This window comes from Phocoena sinus, chromosome 19 (assembly GCF_008692025.1).
Source record: "Phocoena sinus isolate mPhoSin1 chromosome 19, mPhoSin1.pri, whole genome shotgun sequence".
Classification (NCBI taxonomy): domain Eukaryota; kingdom Metazoa; phylum Chordata; class Mammalia; order Artiodactyla; family Phocoenidae; genus Phocoena; species Phocoena sinus.
Window position 1 is genome coordinate 23,168,170 of NC_045781.1, and position 15,980 is coordinate 23,184,149.

General features: G+C 36.5%; 1 protein-coding gene across 11 annotated transcripts in view; it reads left to right on the forward strand.

The window, feature by feature from the left end:
• PHKB (phosphorylase kinase regulatory subunit beta) overlaps positions 1-15,980 on the forward strand; it is a 216,033-nt gene that overhangs the window by 121,117 nt on the left and 78,936 nt on the right. For all 11 annotated transcript variants that reach the window (XM_032614033.1, XM_032614023.1, XM_032614024.1 and 8 more), the window contains 2 exons: positions 1,666-1,824; positions 8,079-8,173. In XM_032614033.1, the coding sequence (XP_032469924.1) occupies positions 1,666-1,824; positions 8,079-8,173 (254 nt within the window). The remainder of the gene's footprint in view (positions 1-1,665; positions 1,825-8,078; positions 8,174-15,980) is intronic.

Sequence of the window (15,980 nt, forward strand, 5' to 3'; positions counted from 1 at the left end):
AATGTGACAATAATATAAAATGACTAATTTTTATCCATGTCACCAGAAATGTTTTGTTCAGGTGAGTGCTGCCCCCTTCAGAGGGCCACTTAGGGAGGCTCTGCCCTAGCCTAAGGGTACTACCATTGCCAAGAATATTTTGACCTCCTCTTTGGAGATGTTTTCAGGGCTTTTTTCACATTAATTTGAATGTCTGCCATGGTTCTAAAATGTCATCCTTTGAGGATGGGTTTAATATTTTAGAAATGATCAAAAGGTCCAGACTTATAAATAATATATTGGTTTCAGTTAAACACCAGCAAGGGCCATAAAGGAACATAACTGAGTTTTTTCATATGACGAGAAAACTAATTCTTGAAAGAATTCCAGAGGAGAAGTTCCAGATATCTTTGGTGTTTGGAAGTATTAGTAAAATAGTAAAATATTCTCATGAGTGAACAGCTTTGACGACCTATTTATCTGAAAGTTAAAAATTATGGTGTGTTAATTAAAAAAAAAAAAAAGAGGGTGGTCTTACAGACATGATGCACAAACTGGCAATCACAGCAGTGGGCCCTATTCCTGTCTCACACGAAGTTTATGATATTCTTTAGGGTTTTCCACAGTATCTTAGAGTAAATACTTTATACTGTATGCTCACCCTTTAAAGTCTGTGTAATGTTAAAGTAGCAAAATGTTTATGGATAAACATTGAATTTCAAATAAATGTTAATGTTTAAAACCAGTTTTTTGTCTTTATGCTCCAAATAACCACTTGTCCAATGTGAGAAACAATGTAATGAATGTTGTAATGAATGTATTTAAAATCCCTTGAATCACATCTTTTAGTATTCAGTGATAGATCATTGACGCATTGAGGTGGTAGTCTGTGTATCACACTTTAGGCTTCTTTATGTTGAAAGAGTGATATTCACACTATTATCTGTGTATCATAGACCTTTTCACTGGTTTTAGACACAAATATCACTATTTATTGATGCGTGAAGAAAGAAGCAAATTTTAGGGAAATCTGTGAAGTATTATTAGAAAAATTAAGTTCAGTGTGGGATGATATTACAAAAAGTCTTCTGTAGCACTGTATTAGAATGTTGGTTTTTCTCCCTTTACATCATCCACAAAGATTCTAGTCTTAAAATAATTTTTAGTTTCTACCAAGAAATATTTTTAAATGAGTTGGTCACAGGGGGAAGATGGATTTTTTTTTTCTCTTCAGTGATATTGAATAGTAGATAATGGCCTTAATGTTTAAAATGGGGATTTCTTTGCTCTAAGCAATCGCTCAGGGTTATAATTCTTCATTTAAGATTACACAGTATCTCATTTGTAAAGCTTCCACAGACTAATTCTATTAAAAATAGCTTCTTCTATGGCTCTACATATTTGCATACTATATATTTATTGATTCATTTAAAGGTGTTAAATGTTGTTAAAAGAGATTATGTACACATTGTTGGCTAACATATAACATATCCTGTCAAATTAGTTTTAAAGTAAAGAAGCTTTTCCCACATTTTTCACTGGGAATTTCTGAAAAGAGTCAAATTTTCCTATCCTATTGGACAACTTTCTCTCTTTGTGCTTTGTCATCATTGTAGTTTTTGAAGGGAAAATTTGAGGAGGGTACTGATTTGTTATATTTTAAATATTTATTTTTAAACTCCATAGGTTATCCTGTCATACCAAAGTACTACTTTGTGCCAGCTGATTTTGTAGAATATGAAAAAAGAAACCCTGGTAGTCAGAAGCGATTTCCTAGCAACTGTGGCCGTGATGGAAAACTGTTTCTTTGGGGACAAGCCCTTTATGTCATTGCAAAACTCCTGGGTAAGTGAAGAAGATCGGGAACAGTTTTTTTTCTTATTATCAAGTCTTTAGAAATAAGTATGTCTTTGTTGACATTGACATTCTTTTTGGATTTGGGTGGTGTTTCATGCTGTTAAGAGGTCTTGGGGAAGTTTCTTAGCATGGAAAAGTACATTAATATGTCTATTGCACTGAATGATGATGGATGTTTCTGGGAAGAAAGTCAAATAGGTGTGAGTACAACTATGATCATTTTGGGCTGCATTCAGCTTAGTAGATAGGGTGCTAGCAGAAGGCTATGGAAACTTTGAGTCTCTTTTATAAATGGAATACAGTTGTGATTTAGTATAACAATCATGCTTGGTCATACCTGTAGTAAACCACTTGCCAAAAGGAATCAAGTGTCTCAAAGTTTTCTTCTTTCCAGTAAATACATGTTGGCAGTTTACTCAGTGAGGTGGAGGCATAATGGAGCCACTATTCATAATTCTTTGAAGAATTGTTTTTCAGCTTCTCCTAAAACTTCAGCTGAAGTATCTTTGGATACATTGAAATGAAAGTTAATTTAATGCACACAAAAAAGCATTATGCATCTTGCTGTACCATTCCTTGCTAAATTTTTTAATATTATTAGCATTTCCATCAAAAAGGTTATCATAATAGTCAGAATTCTTTTATGACAAACAGATTATGAAACAAGCTGACTGTAAATACTGTACCTGCACTAAAAGAACTGCTTACTGTGTGAAATACTGTTATTGTCTTTGTTGTTCTTAGTATTACTGCATAAAAGCTAAATTTGTTTGTGCTGTAAGAATAATCATCTTTGGTTCCTTTTTACATTCCATTAGGGAAGAATATTTCAAAGTCCAGATTTCCAATTCAAGCTTTACACAAATGATATATATAAGAGCAGACAGAAGCTATTCAAAGAAGAGAAAATTAAGTTAATGCTGTCTTCAGTTTGCTCATTTCCTGACTATATTTTCTGTGTCTCCATATATACTTAATCCTAATTTAAGAACCTGTAGAAAATTTTTTTCTTTAAAGGGACAGCTCTTTGATAAGGATTTGATATTATCTATGCAGGTTTTGCTTTAAGATTTTCCAAAAGAAAAAAATAACATACATAAGGTAGTTTTCTTAGAATCAAGCCAAGTTGGTAAGGTTATCTCTAGTTAGAATTTTATTTCCATCTTATTAGCATGAATACAAAGAAGCCTTGTTGATAATCAGCTAAATAAAACATATTTTGGCAGAGGAGTGGTTAACCTATCTAAGGACAAGAATTTTAACATCAGAATCATAAGTTTCTGTATACTACACTTGGAAACAAATGAGCATGATGAAATTTTTCTGTGAGTCTGAGACTGAAAACTGGTACCTGGGATATGGGATTTGAGATCTAAACCTTCTTCATCCTGCTTTTTGCTGTATATACAGCTTGGGGTTGAATGCAGAATTGACCATATTCTATATAAGCAGATTGAGCTTTAAAACACAAAGATTGAAAACAATATCAGTCAGTAACAAAACATTGGACCTTCCTTACTCCAAAATAAATGTATTGAATGTAGACAAATTTTGAGTGTAGATAGCATTTTCTTATGTTAAGACCAGAGTGAATAGAAATAATCCAGGTCATGCCTTCATCTCTGTTTTATGACCATTTTGAATACGAAAGAGCCTTCAAAGAAACAGTTTCTCCTTTGCCTGCTGCACTTCTAAAAAGGCAGTAGAGGACATGAGTAGGTGTATTGCAGACTACGAAACCACATACTTATCTCCTGCTAGAAAAAGAGATGCTGCATATTAATTAGCACTCTGACCTAGCTGTGTGTCATCTGGTTAACAACTCACTGGTTAAAATGAATAAGGTCTCAGAAGATTGAATCATTTAGTTGCTCTTGACTATTGTATAACTGTCCCCCCTGCCCCAAGCACCATCAAACTTCTATGGATGTTATTAAGATTCCACACACCACCTTTACTAACAAAGTCTTATTTATTCATTAAAGGAGCCTCAGTTGGATATCTGCTTAACAACATTTTGTGGGCAGTTAATTGGAATTACATGAGCATAATAGAACAGTAAATCTTTAAAAATATTCTGTAATATATGGCTTTCACTAATTCAGTCCAGTTTTTAATTGGTGAAATTTAATATTTTGCTCTATGTATGCCTTAGTTAATAATTATACAACAAAACTATGTGACTTTTATGTTAGAGCAAAAAGACTCAATATGCTGTTTCTTTTCCCAAGGCCTGAACTACCCATTGTGTTCTTAGAAAATAGTTAATTATTACAGTAATTTTTTTCTTTAGAAACTTTAGACTTTTAGAAAATCAGTGTTTGCTATAAAATAGGTAACTAAATCATAAACAAGGAACTACCACATGAAAAGGGCTTCCATGCTTATAGTACAACAGCAGTTGAAGACATTGCCTTCATTCTGGTCAGTGCCCCATAAAAAATGCTCCATCTCAGAAATCTCTTTTAGAATTTAGTGTTAGGAAACACTGTCTTCCCTCACTGAACTAGTTTTCTTCCTTGAAACTGCAAATACATTATTTTTATTGCAGAACAACTTTATTGAGGTAAAATTACATACATTTCACCTACTTAAAGTTTACAGTTCAATATATTTTAGCATATTCACAGAGTTGTGCAACTATAACCACAATCAATTTTAGAATATTGTCATCAATCCCCCCCCCCAAAAAAGCCCTATACTCTTTAGCAGTCACTCCCCACGTACCCCTAATCACTTCATCCTTCCCCTTAGCGCTAGACAATCATTAATCTACTTTCTATTTCTATAGATTTACCTATTCTGGACATTTTATATACCTCAAATCATATAATGTATGGCCTTTATGACTCACTTAGCCTGTCTTCAAGTTTCATCCATGTATTAGCACTTTGTTCCCTTTTTTTTTTTTTTTTGTCTGCACCGCACAGCATTCGAAGTCTTAGTTCCCCTACCAGGATCGAACATGTGCCCCCTGCAGTGGAAGCGTGGAGTCCTAGCCACTGGGAAGCCGGGGAATTCCTGCACTTCGTCCCTTTTTATGGCAAAATAACATTCCATTGTATGGTTATACCACTTTTGATTTATCCATTCATCAGGTGATGGACATTTGGGTTGTTTCCACTTTTTGGCTATTATGAATAATGCTGCTCTAAACTTTCATGAGCAAGTTATCGTTTGACATGTTTTCATTTCCCTTGCTGAGTCATATGGTAACTCTGTGTTTAACATTTGGAGCGCTTCTAGACTATTTTCCAAAGTAGCTGTGCCATTTTACCTTCCAACCAGGAGTGTATGAGGGTTCTAATTTCTCTACATTCTCTCCAACCCTTATTCTTGTCTGTGTTTTGACATTAGCCATCCTAATGGGTATGAGGTGTTATCTCATTGTGGTTTTGATAAGCATTCCTCAAATGACTAATGTTGTTGAGCATCTTTTCATGTGCTTATTGGTATATCTTCTTTGGAGAAATGTCTATTCAGATACTGTGCCCATTTTTTTTTTTTTTTTTTTTTTTTGCGGTACGCAGGCCTCTCACTGTTGTGGCCTCTCCCGTTGCGGAGCACAGGCTCCAGACGCGCAGGCTCAGCGGCCATGGCTCACGGGCCTAACCGTTCCGTGGCATGTGGGATCTTCCTGGACCAGGGCATGAACCCGTGTCCCCTGTATCGGCAGGCGAACTCTCAACCACTGCGCCACCAGGGAAGCCCTGTGGCCATTTTTAAATTGGGTTATTTGTCATTTTATTGTTAAGTTGCACGAGTTCTTTATATATTCAAGATAGAGGGTCCCCTACAAGATATTTGCAAATATTTTCTCCCATTCTGTGGGCTGTCATTTTGCTTTCTTGATGGTGTCCTTTAAGACACAAAAGCTTATTGCTTTGGCAAAGTCCAATTTATCTCATTTTTTCCTTTGTTACTTATGTTTTGATGTAATTTTGTCTAATACGAAGTCACAAAGATTTACTCTTATATTTTCTTCTAACAGTTTTATATTTTTAACTATTACATTTAACTTTTTAAATCTGTTTTGCATTTATTTTTGTAGGTGGTGTGAAGAAGAGGTCCAGCTTCATTCTTTTGCCTTTGTATATTCACCTATCTCAGTACTTTGTGTGGGGGAAAAAACTATTCTTTTCCCTGTTGAATTGTTTTGGCACCCTTGTCAAAAATCAGTTGACCATAATGTAACAGTTTATTTCTGGACTGATCAGTGGATCAGTCTGTTCCACTGATCTCTGTCTTTATGCCAGCACCACGTTGTCTTAATTACTGTAGCTTCTTCCTTTCAGTCTGGATGCCTTTTATTACTTTTTCTCGCCAAATTTCTCTGACTGGAACTTCCAGTACAATGTTGAATAGAAGTGGCAAGAGTAGACATCATTGTCTTGACTCCTGATCTTTGGAGCATAGCATTCCATCATTGAGTGTGACATTAGCCATGGGTTTTTCATAGATGCCCTTTTTCAGGATGAGGAAGTTCCTGTCTATCCCTAATTTGTTGACTGCCTTTTATCATGAAAGGATGCTGAATTTTGTCAAGTGTTTTCTGTGTCTACTGAGCTGGTCACGTAATTTTTATGTCCTTTGTTCAATTGATATGGTGTATTACAGTAACTGATTTGGGGAGGTTAAGCCATTCTTGCATTTGTGGGGTAAGTCCCTTTTGGTCATGGTATGTAATCATTTTTATATGTTACTGGATTTAGTTTGCTAGTATTTTTGTTGAGTAGTTTTGTGTCTATATTTAGAAAAGATTTTGATTTGTGATTTTCTTCCCTTGCGGTGTCTTTGATTTTGGTATTAAGGTAATACTGGACTGTTAGAATGAGTTGAGAAGTGTCCCTCTATTATTTTTTGGAAAATTTTTGTGAAAGATTGGTTTTAATTCTTCTTTAACTGTTTGGTAGAATTCATCAGTGAAGTCCCATGGTCCTGAACATTTTTTGTGTTGAAAGTTTCAGTCATTACTTGTTACACATCTGTTCATATTTTTGTTCCTCTTTGAGTCAGTTTTGGTAATGTATGTATTTCTAGGAATTTTCCCATATCATCTAGGTTATCTAAATTGTTGGCATACGTTTTTTCAGAGTATTCTCTTGTAATCCTTAAGGTTGCTAGTAATGTTCCTAGTTTCATTCCTGATTTAGTAATTTGAGTCTTCTTTCTTTATTTTTTGGTCAGGCTAGCTAAAGTTTTGTCAACTTTTGAGTTTTTCAAGAATCTACTTGGTTTCATTTATATTCTGTATTGTTTTTCTATACTCTATTTCATTAATTTCCACTCTTAATTTCCTTCCTCTTGCTTGCTTTTGATTTAGTTAGCTCTTTTTCATCTGCTTTCTTAATGTGGAATATAGATTATAGACTGGAGAATTTTCTGTTTATTTTTTAATTAATTAATTAATTTATTTATGGCTTTGTTGGGTCTTCGTTGCAGTGTGTGGGCTTCTCATTGCAGTGGCTTCTCTTGTTGCGGAGCGTGGGCTCTAGGCACGCAGGCTTCAGTAGTTATGGCACGTGGGCTCAGTAGTTGTGGTTCCCGGGCTCTAGAGCACAGGCTCAGTAGTTGTGGCGCATGGGCTTAGTTGCTCAGTGTCACATAGGATCTTCCCAGACTGGGGATCGAACCCATGTCCCCTGCATTGGCAGGCAGATTCTTAACCACTGCGCCACCAGGGAAGTTCCAAGAATTTTCTGTTTTAATGTAAGCAATTACAGTTGTCAATTTCCCTCTGAGCATTGCTTTACCTAAATCCCCTAAGTTTTGGTATGTTGTGTCTTCTTTTTCAATCATCTCATCAGAAAGTACATTAGAAAGTATTTTCTAATTTCCCTTTTCATTTCTTTTCTGACCCATTGGTTACTTAGAAGTGTGTTGTTTAATTTTAGTATGTTTGTGAATTTCTAAAACTTCTTCCTGTTAATTGATTTCTATTGTGGTTGAAATCAATTTCAACTGATTCTATTTGAATAGAATTCTATTTGAATTCTATTTCTAAATTCTGGTATTTCATTCTGTTATGGTTGAAGTATATACTTTGTATGATTTAAATCCTTTTAAATTCACTGATGCTTATTTTATGGCCTAGCGTATGAAAGGTATTACATGTGCATTGAGAAGGATGTATATTCTGCTCTTGTTGGATGGAGTGTTCTATAAACATCTATTAGGTCCAGTTGGTTTACAGTGTTTTATAGATACATTTTTGATCATGTCATTTCCTTTTTTTTTTTCAGCTGATGAATTAATTAGTCCTAAAGACATTGATCCTGTTCAGCGTTATGTCCCACTACAGAATCAACGTAATGTGAGCATGAGGTTTTCCAATCAGGTAAAGAGATATATAAAGATATTTTATTTCATAACTTAGACTCATCCAGACATTTAACACTTAATTGAAGAAGAAATTTTATTCTGAATGGGTTTTTATTGTTCCTTCTGAGGGCAAAGCTTTTCTGTCTTCTGGTTAGTTAAGATTTACCTGTGGTAAAGGGCTATTTGTTAATGAGGAAGTATGAGTCAGATGTGTCCCACGAGATGTCTCACAGGTAAACATTTTCACCTTCACAGTGGTTGTGTTTAAGGTGTCAAATGTCTTTGAGAAGATGCAGTATATATGGGTGGCATGGGGACAGATGAGATGGCTCTGTTACTGAAGGGAGTGGGGTTCCATGAAAGGCCCTTCACTTGATGTCTATCCAGTGCTATGTCTCTGTGACAGGACTGAGTGACAGACAGAGTTGTTCTTAGTACTTGGTAACATGTCAGGTGAATAAATAGTTAAAATTTTTTTTTTACATTTAGTACCTATGGATTCAGACTGTGTTGTGTCAACAAAATAAGTGTTTGCAGGATCAGAAGATTGATGTTGACTTGAGCAAACCCTCATGTATTAAATGATACCAGTAATGAGTACTGTTAAAATGAAACTGTAGTGTGAATTGTTGAAATTGCCTGAGGAGACAGGGAATGAACCTGAGTGTGTGCCTGGGATTCCAAGCACACACTTATTAAATTTATTTAATAAGAATAGCATCAGCACTTACAGAAAATATGCTTACGAAATTGAAATACTCCTTTTACTTTAAAAATATATGTATAACACATACACACACACACACAAACACACACATAAATGCTTGTTTTAACGAGAGAAAGGGAGAGCCAACCAGCCTCATTAGTATCATTAGTATTAATAGGTTCTCTCACACTGTTTCTCTGCTTCTTTTGCTGGTCCTCAAACAAAACATCTAGTTACTCTGAGTGGTTCGTAGATGAGAAGCTTTTGGGAGAAAGATGCCTATGTTAATATGTGATAAAAATTTTACACTGGCCTATTAGTTCCCATATAAGGCAGGGATTTGGCCTTTATCTTTATTTACCACTCATCTCTGGAATATATTTACCAGTCGGTAAAGTGGAATATATTTAACTTCATGTTACCTAGTGCTGTGACTCTGAGCCATTTTAAGACTAGTGTGTATCACTTACATAGCATGTGTGATGCACTTCTAGGGTGATGAAATCTCAAAGCCTTTTCTTAGAATATAAAGTGACCTATTGGTTGCAGGTTTGAGATGTGGGGGCAGGAACCAGAGAACATCAAAGCACACAGCTAACAAAATCAACCATTTAAACACTTCATGCTTGACCCCATATAAGGTGGGCGTGGGTTATATGTAATTTTTGACATACAATATTCTTGCAACTCTTTCTCTCCCACTCAGGAAGGCAGAGTACAAGTGAGTGAGAGTGAATTTTATAGAGAATTTACTCTAGGTATATTTTTTATATTGAAATCATTTTCTAATGTTGCTACTAAATTATGTGATGTACCTCCCAGGTAGAGTCATATCCTATCTAAGAACCTTGCTCTAGGGTCAGGACAGGGGCTTTTCTCCTGCAGCCATGTTGGGATTACATCCATACATTGTATATAGTTTCTGAGAAGGAAATGATAGGAAAGATTGGCAGCAGAAAATTGCCGGGAGGTGTTATCGCCCCACCCTACTGGCAGCTTGGTTGTGGTGGTATATAAAATAGTGAGGTGCCTTTTCCACTTTCTCAACCATTTAAGCAGTAGCCAAGACCTGGCATGCCCGTATCCATTGTTGGGGCTAGATGGCTTGGCTTGGTGAAATACGGAAGTCAGACAGGGCCCTCTGCCTGAAATGCTGGTGTCAGTGCCCTCTCAATCATGATTGACCAGGTCAGATCTTGAAACTAACTGATCTGTGTGGATTGACCCTGTCAAATGTCAGAAAAAGTAAGTAGAATAGTAAAGTTCAGACATTTCCTGGAAACAAGAGAAATCCCTGACTTCGAAGGAAGTTGTATCTGAGGTCCCCAGCACTCACAGGACTCAGAAGCTGTTATACTCAACACTTACAGTTTATTACAAAAAAAGGAGAGAGGATAAAATTAGTGAAGGCACATGGGTCAAGTCCTGAGGAAACCAGGCACAAGCTTCCAAATATTCTCACCCAGTGGAGTCATGTGAGACACAGTTACCCAGGAGTGATGTGTGACTACATATGCAAAGTGCTGCCAGCTAGGGAAGCTTGCTCAGGCTTGAGCATCAAGGGTGTTTATTGGGGGTCAGTTGTGTAAGCATGTAGCACCTGCATGATTGACCGCAGTTATTGAAGCTCTAACCCCCCCAGAGAAAAAGCAGATGTTCACCATAAATCACATTGTTTGCATAAACCATCTAGACAGACCGGAACAGTATGGCCCAGCACCTCAGGCATGCAAAAACATTCTTATCTGACAGAACATTCCACGAAGCCAGAAAGCCCATCCTGAAAGCATGCCTTTCTTGGGAATTTTCAAGATTTAAACAACCCAGGCCTGCTGGGCCAGCTTATTCCTTCACAGAAGGGTTATGGCAGAAGGAAGTCTTCCAGAATCCAGAGAGCTGTGAGTGTGCCAGAACTGTAGAAAGGTCCACTCCTTCAAGTGTGCATGGGGCTATTGGCACATTGCAAATCCAAAACATTGAGGACTGAATTGGCAGCTGTTGATTTTCTTAACATTACCCTTAGCAAATTTATTTTTGGAAAAGGGAAGTACTTTTGTATCCGGGGTTAAGGCTGAGGTTGGAAAAGGGTATCAGCTGGGATGACCCTCCTCACTACTCTCTCACTAGTCAGGAGTTGCTGTTTTCTCTTGATGTTACTTGGAGAATAAAATTCCCTTTTATAAATAAAGTTTAGAGGAGTAGAAAGAAATGCATTGTTAGCAGTAGCAGATATACTTTATAGTATTGTGAGATTTTGACCAAAAGAAAACAAGAAAACTTTTGCAGACCTCAGAATGTATGTTCCTAGAGACCAGAGACCATGTTTTATTCACTTTTGTAGCTTCAGTATCTGTCATAGTACCATAACACCTGTTATATAGGAGATTCTCAGGGTTTAACTTGAATGTTTGAGTGTGCTTGATGGTATGTGTGGGACGAAGGTATGTCATGGAAAATCGTGGACTTATGCAAATATCCCTAAATCTATTTCTCTAATTCTGACCTCTTTCCTAATATTTAAGCTTGAATTTCCAACTACCTGGTGATCGTCTCTCCACAGATCTAGTCTTTAAAACCCAACATTTCTGGATGTATACATAACTCTGTCTCATTGAGTTGTATAGTTTATATATGTACAACTTTTTATATGTAAATTATATCTCAATAACGTGGTTTAAAAATTTTTTTTAATGAAACCCAACATTTCTAATGCCAAATTTATCTTCTCGCTTCAAAGTAGCTCTTTTCTCCATAGTCCCTACCTTGGATAAGGACCATCTTCAATACTCCTTTGGTCTCATGCCAGTAGCTCTTACATTCAGGTGGTTATCATATTGGCTCTGCCTTCAAAGTAGCATCTACATTTGTCTCTTCATATTTATCCCCACTGCCATGTACCACTCAGACTTCATTACTACTCAATGGCATGGTTTTAGTAATCCCTCTCTGTCTTCAGTCTCTCCTCCTGTTTATTCTCTGTGCTTGAGAACACACGATCTTATAAAGTATGGATTCGTTTATGTTGTTTCCTGAAAACCTTCCATGACACTCTATACTGCCTATAGGGTAGAGTCTAAATTCCATATCCTCATACAGTCACCTCATTTCTGTGTTTTTCACTTATATCTTACAATTTCTCCAAATTTCTCCCAACCATCCCTGTACTATGATCTCAGCCAATTTGCTGATCTAATATCACAACTCACCTTCACCCACTCCCAGGCCTCCACTCTTAGTACAACCTTCATCCTGAAACCCTGGCCTCTTTTTCATATAGGATCCTTTAAAAGCCTATACAGTTCCTCTTCCTTTAACTACATATAAAAGTTACATAGATGCATTTTGTAAAAAGTGAAATAATATAGAGGAGATTACAATGCAATTACATTGTTACATTTGGTACTATTAACTATGTAATTTCCCCATTTCCAGAAAAGCCTTTCTTTTTTTTTTAAACCAGATCTGTCTTCTAAATTTTTGAATAATGTAAATGTAACCCTTAAAGAAAGTCATGAGGTAAAAGTCAATTGTGCTTTAAAACTCCTTTAAATATTAAAAACAATATTAATATCAAGAAGTAGGAGACAGATCTAATAAATTTTTATAAATCTATGCAGGGATTAAAAAGACTGTGGTAAATTGACATGAAATGGCACAAGAAGTGGATTATAATAAATGCTCAGTAAACATAAAGTAAAGGGTAGCTCACAGAATGGTGGGTTAAGAATAATCATATTGTATAAAATAAGCTATTTATGAGTACATGTTTTATCATACAAAACTGGCTAGTTCTGGGAAAGGGAGGAGGTGATCATAAAGACTGACTTTTTGAACTTTTATTCATATAATATACACTTGTACCTTTTGTGCATGCTGTTGGTTTGTCATATACTGGTTTGCATTACTACTTTTTTAATAGACCATTTAAAATTAATGCAAAATATTCAAATATAAAATGCCAAGCAGTATAGTTAAAAAAAAAAAAAAAAAAGTCTATTGTATTTATCCCAACTTCTCCCATTTCATCATTCTTTCCTTTTTGAATGTCCCTGCCTTCTTCTGTTGTCATTTTCTTTCTGTTCGCATAGCTTTCTTTAGACATTATTTATGAGTAGGTCTTCTAGCAACAAATTTCTTAGTTTTCCTTTGTCTAATAATGTCTACTTCCTTTTCATTCCTGAAGGCTACTTTCATTAGATGCAGGATTCCTGATTGACAGTTGTTTTCTTTCAGCACTAAGAATGATTGTGTACTTCTGGCCTCCATAGTTTCAGACAAGAAATCCCTTGCCAATTCAAATTTGTGTTCTTCTACAGGTAATATGCCATTTCTCTTGGTCTAAGTCTCCTTATGCCACTGGGTGGACGGCCTGGAGATAACAAACTCAGCTGATGCAGGTGTATCGGCCCACTTGCTGGTTACCCAGGGGTTGGGTAGTCTTGGCACTGCTGAGAAGCTGCTGCTGTAGGCTGCTCAGAATTCCATGCTGGTGCACTGGTTGTGGAGTGGGGGTTGGGATGGCCCTTGGAGCTTCACTGCTGCTATCCTAGATGAATTGGACTGCCCACTAAAGCCTGATTTGTGGAGCAGGGGTCAAGACAGTTCACTGGGGCTTCTTTGCTGATGCTACAGTCGTGTTGGCCCATCAAGTGCCCTGGTTGTAAAACAGAGGTTGGGTGGGCCCACTAGGGCTTTGAAGGTGCTGCTGAAGGCAGATTGGCCAACTAGTACCTCAAGTAGAGGAACTAGGGTTGGATCTCCCCACTTGGTCGCTGTTGTGGTTCTTGTTTCCCAGTCCTTTGGCCAGAGAGAACAGACTTTTATTGCTTTTGTGTTTATTTTTTTGTCTACGCCTGATGGTTGTTTCAGGCTGCAGGCCTCTACAGTGCTCAGCCCAGTGTGTATGGGATCTTAGGACTCTCACCACATTGCCATTCTTCAAGTCCTGGGGTTGGTTCTTAGCCAGCCTTCTTTCCAGTTCTCAGAGCCCTTGACTCATTATCCACTGAATTATTTCCAGGGTAAATAATTGTATTTAGAGCAGGAGGGAAAACTGAGTCTGGGCTATCCTGTTCTTTTTTGCCCCCTTTTTTTGTTTGTTTGTTTGTTTGTTTGTTTTTTGAGGTATGCCGGCCTCTCACTGTTGTGGCCTCTTCCGTTTCGGAGCACAGGCTCTGGACATGCAGGCTCAGCAACCATGGCTCACGGGCCCAGCCGCTCCGCGGCATGTGGGATCTTCCCAGACCGGGGCACGAACCCGTGTCCCCTGCATCGGCAGGCGGACTCTCAACCACTGCGCCACCAGGGAAGCCCTCTTGCCCCTTTTTTTAATGGATAATATTTCTTCATAAGTCTTTCTATGAATAAAAATTAAGAGTTAAGATCTCTTCTGTTCCTTGAATAGTCTTTTTTTTCTGTAATTTTTAAAAATAATATTTGCTATAATTTATTGAACATTTATTTTTTAATAAAAGCTTTATTGAAATATAATTTACATCCAGTACAATTCACTAATTTAAAGTGTACAATTCAATGGTTTTTAGTGTATTCATCACAATAAATTTTAGAATATTTTCATGACCCCAGGCACTCTCTACTTTCTTCAACCTATCTCTCTCTCCCTACCCCAGCCCTAGGCAACTACTAACCTACTTTCTGTCTATATGGATTTTCCTATTCTGGGTATATCATATAATGTGTGGTATTTTGTGACTAGATTTTTTCACTCCACATGTTTTCAAAGTTCATCAGTGTTGTAGTGTGTATCAGTATTTCAGTCCTTTTATGGCGAAATAACATTTCATTGTGTGTGTATACCACTTTATTTATCCATCCATCTGGTGATGGACATTTGGGTTGTTTCCACTTTTTGGCTATTGTGTCTAATGCTGCCATGAAGTTTTGTGTACACGTTTTTGTGTGACATGTTTTCATTTTTCTTGGATATAATGGAATTGCTGAGTCATATGCTAATTTTATGTTTAATATTTTGAAGGACTGCAGGCTGTTTTTCAAAGCGATTGCACCATTTTGCACTCCTACCAGCAATGTATGAGGGTTCCAATTTCTCTACATTCTTGTTATTATCTGTCTTTTTGATTATAGTCTTTTAGTGTATAAGAAGTGATATATCATTGTGGTTTTGACTTGCATTGCCCTAGTTACTCTAGTTACTAAAGTCATTGAGCATCTATTCATGTATTTTTGGGGCATATGTATATGTATCTCTTTGGACAAATGTCTTTTAAGATATTGTGGTCATTTTAAAATTGGGTTCTTTGTCTTTTTTATTATTGTGTTGTAATAGTTCTTTATGTGTTCTACATATGAGTTCCTTCTATTATTTTGAAATATTTCCTCCCATTTGGTGAACTATTATTCCAATTTCTTGATGGTGTCATTTGAAGCACAGACAATTTGCATTTTGATGAAGTCTGATTTATCTTTTTTTTTTTTTTTTTTTTGCTGTGCTTTTGGTGTCTAATCCAGGGTCACAAAGATTTCTGCCTGTGTTTTCTTCTAATAATTTTATAGGTTTAGCTCTTACATTTAGGCCTCTGATCCATTTTTAGTTAATTTTTGTACATGGTATGTGGTAGGCATTCAGCTCCATTCTTTGTATGCAGAGATCCCGTTGTCAGAGCACCATTTGTTAAATTTCCTGAGTGATCTTTTTCTTTTTTATTATTGTGGTAATATATGCATTACATGATATTTATCATTTTAACCATTCATAAGTGCACAATTCAGTGGCATTAAATAAATTTGCAATGTTGTATAACCATCACTGCTATCTATACCCAAAACATTTTCATCATCCCCAACAAAAACTGTGTACCCATTAAACAGTGACTCCCTCTACTCCCCTCCCTCCAGCTCCTGGTAACCTCTATTCTACTTTCTGTCTTTATGAATTTGTCTATTCAGGTACCTCATATAAGTGGAATCATGCAATATTTGCCTTTCTATATCTGGCTTATTTCACTAAGCGTAATACCCAAGGTAATTTTTATGTTTTACTAATGTGGTGTTTCTCTTTCTTCCCGTTGGTTATTTTTCACATACCTGGTGATCCTCATTTGTTCACTTGTGTATTAGGTGATAGATGATGGTCTGA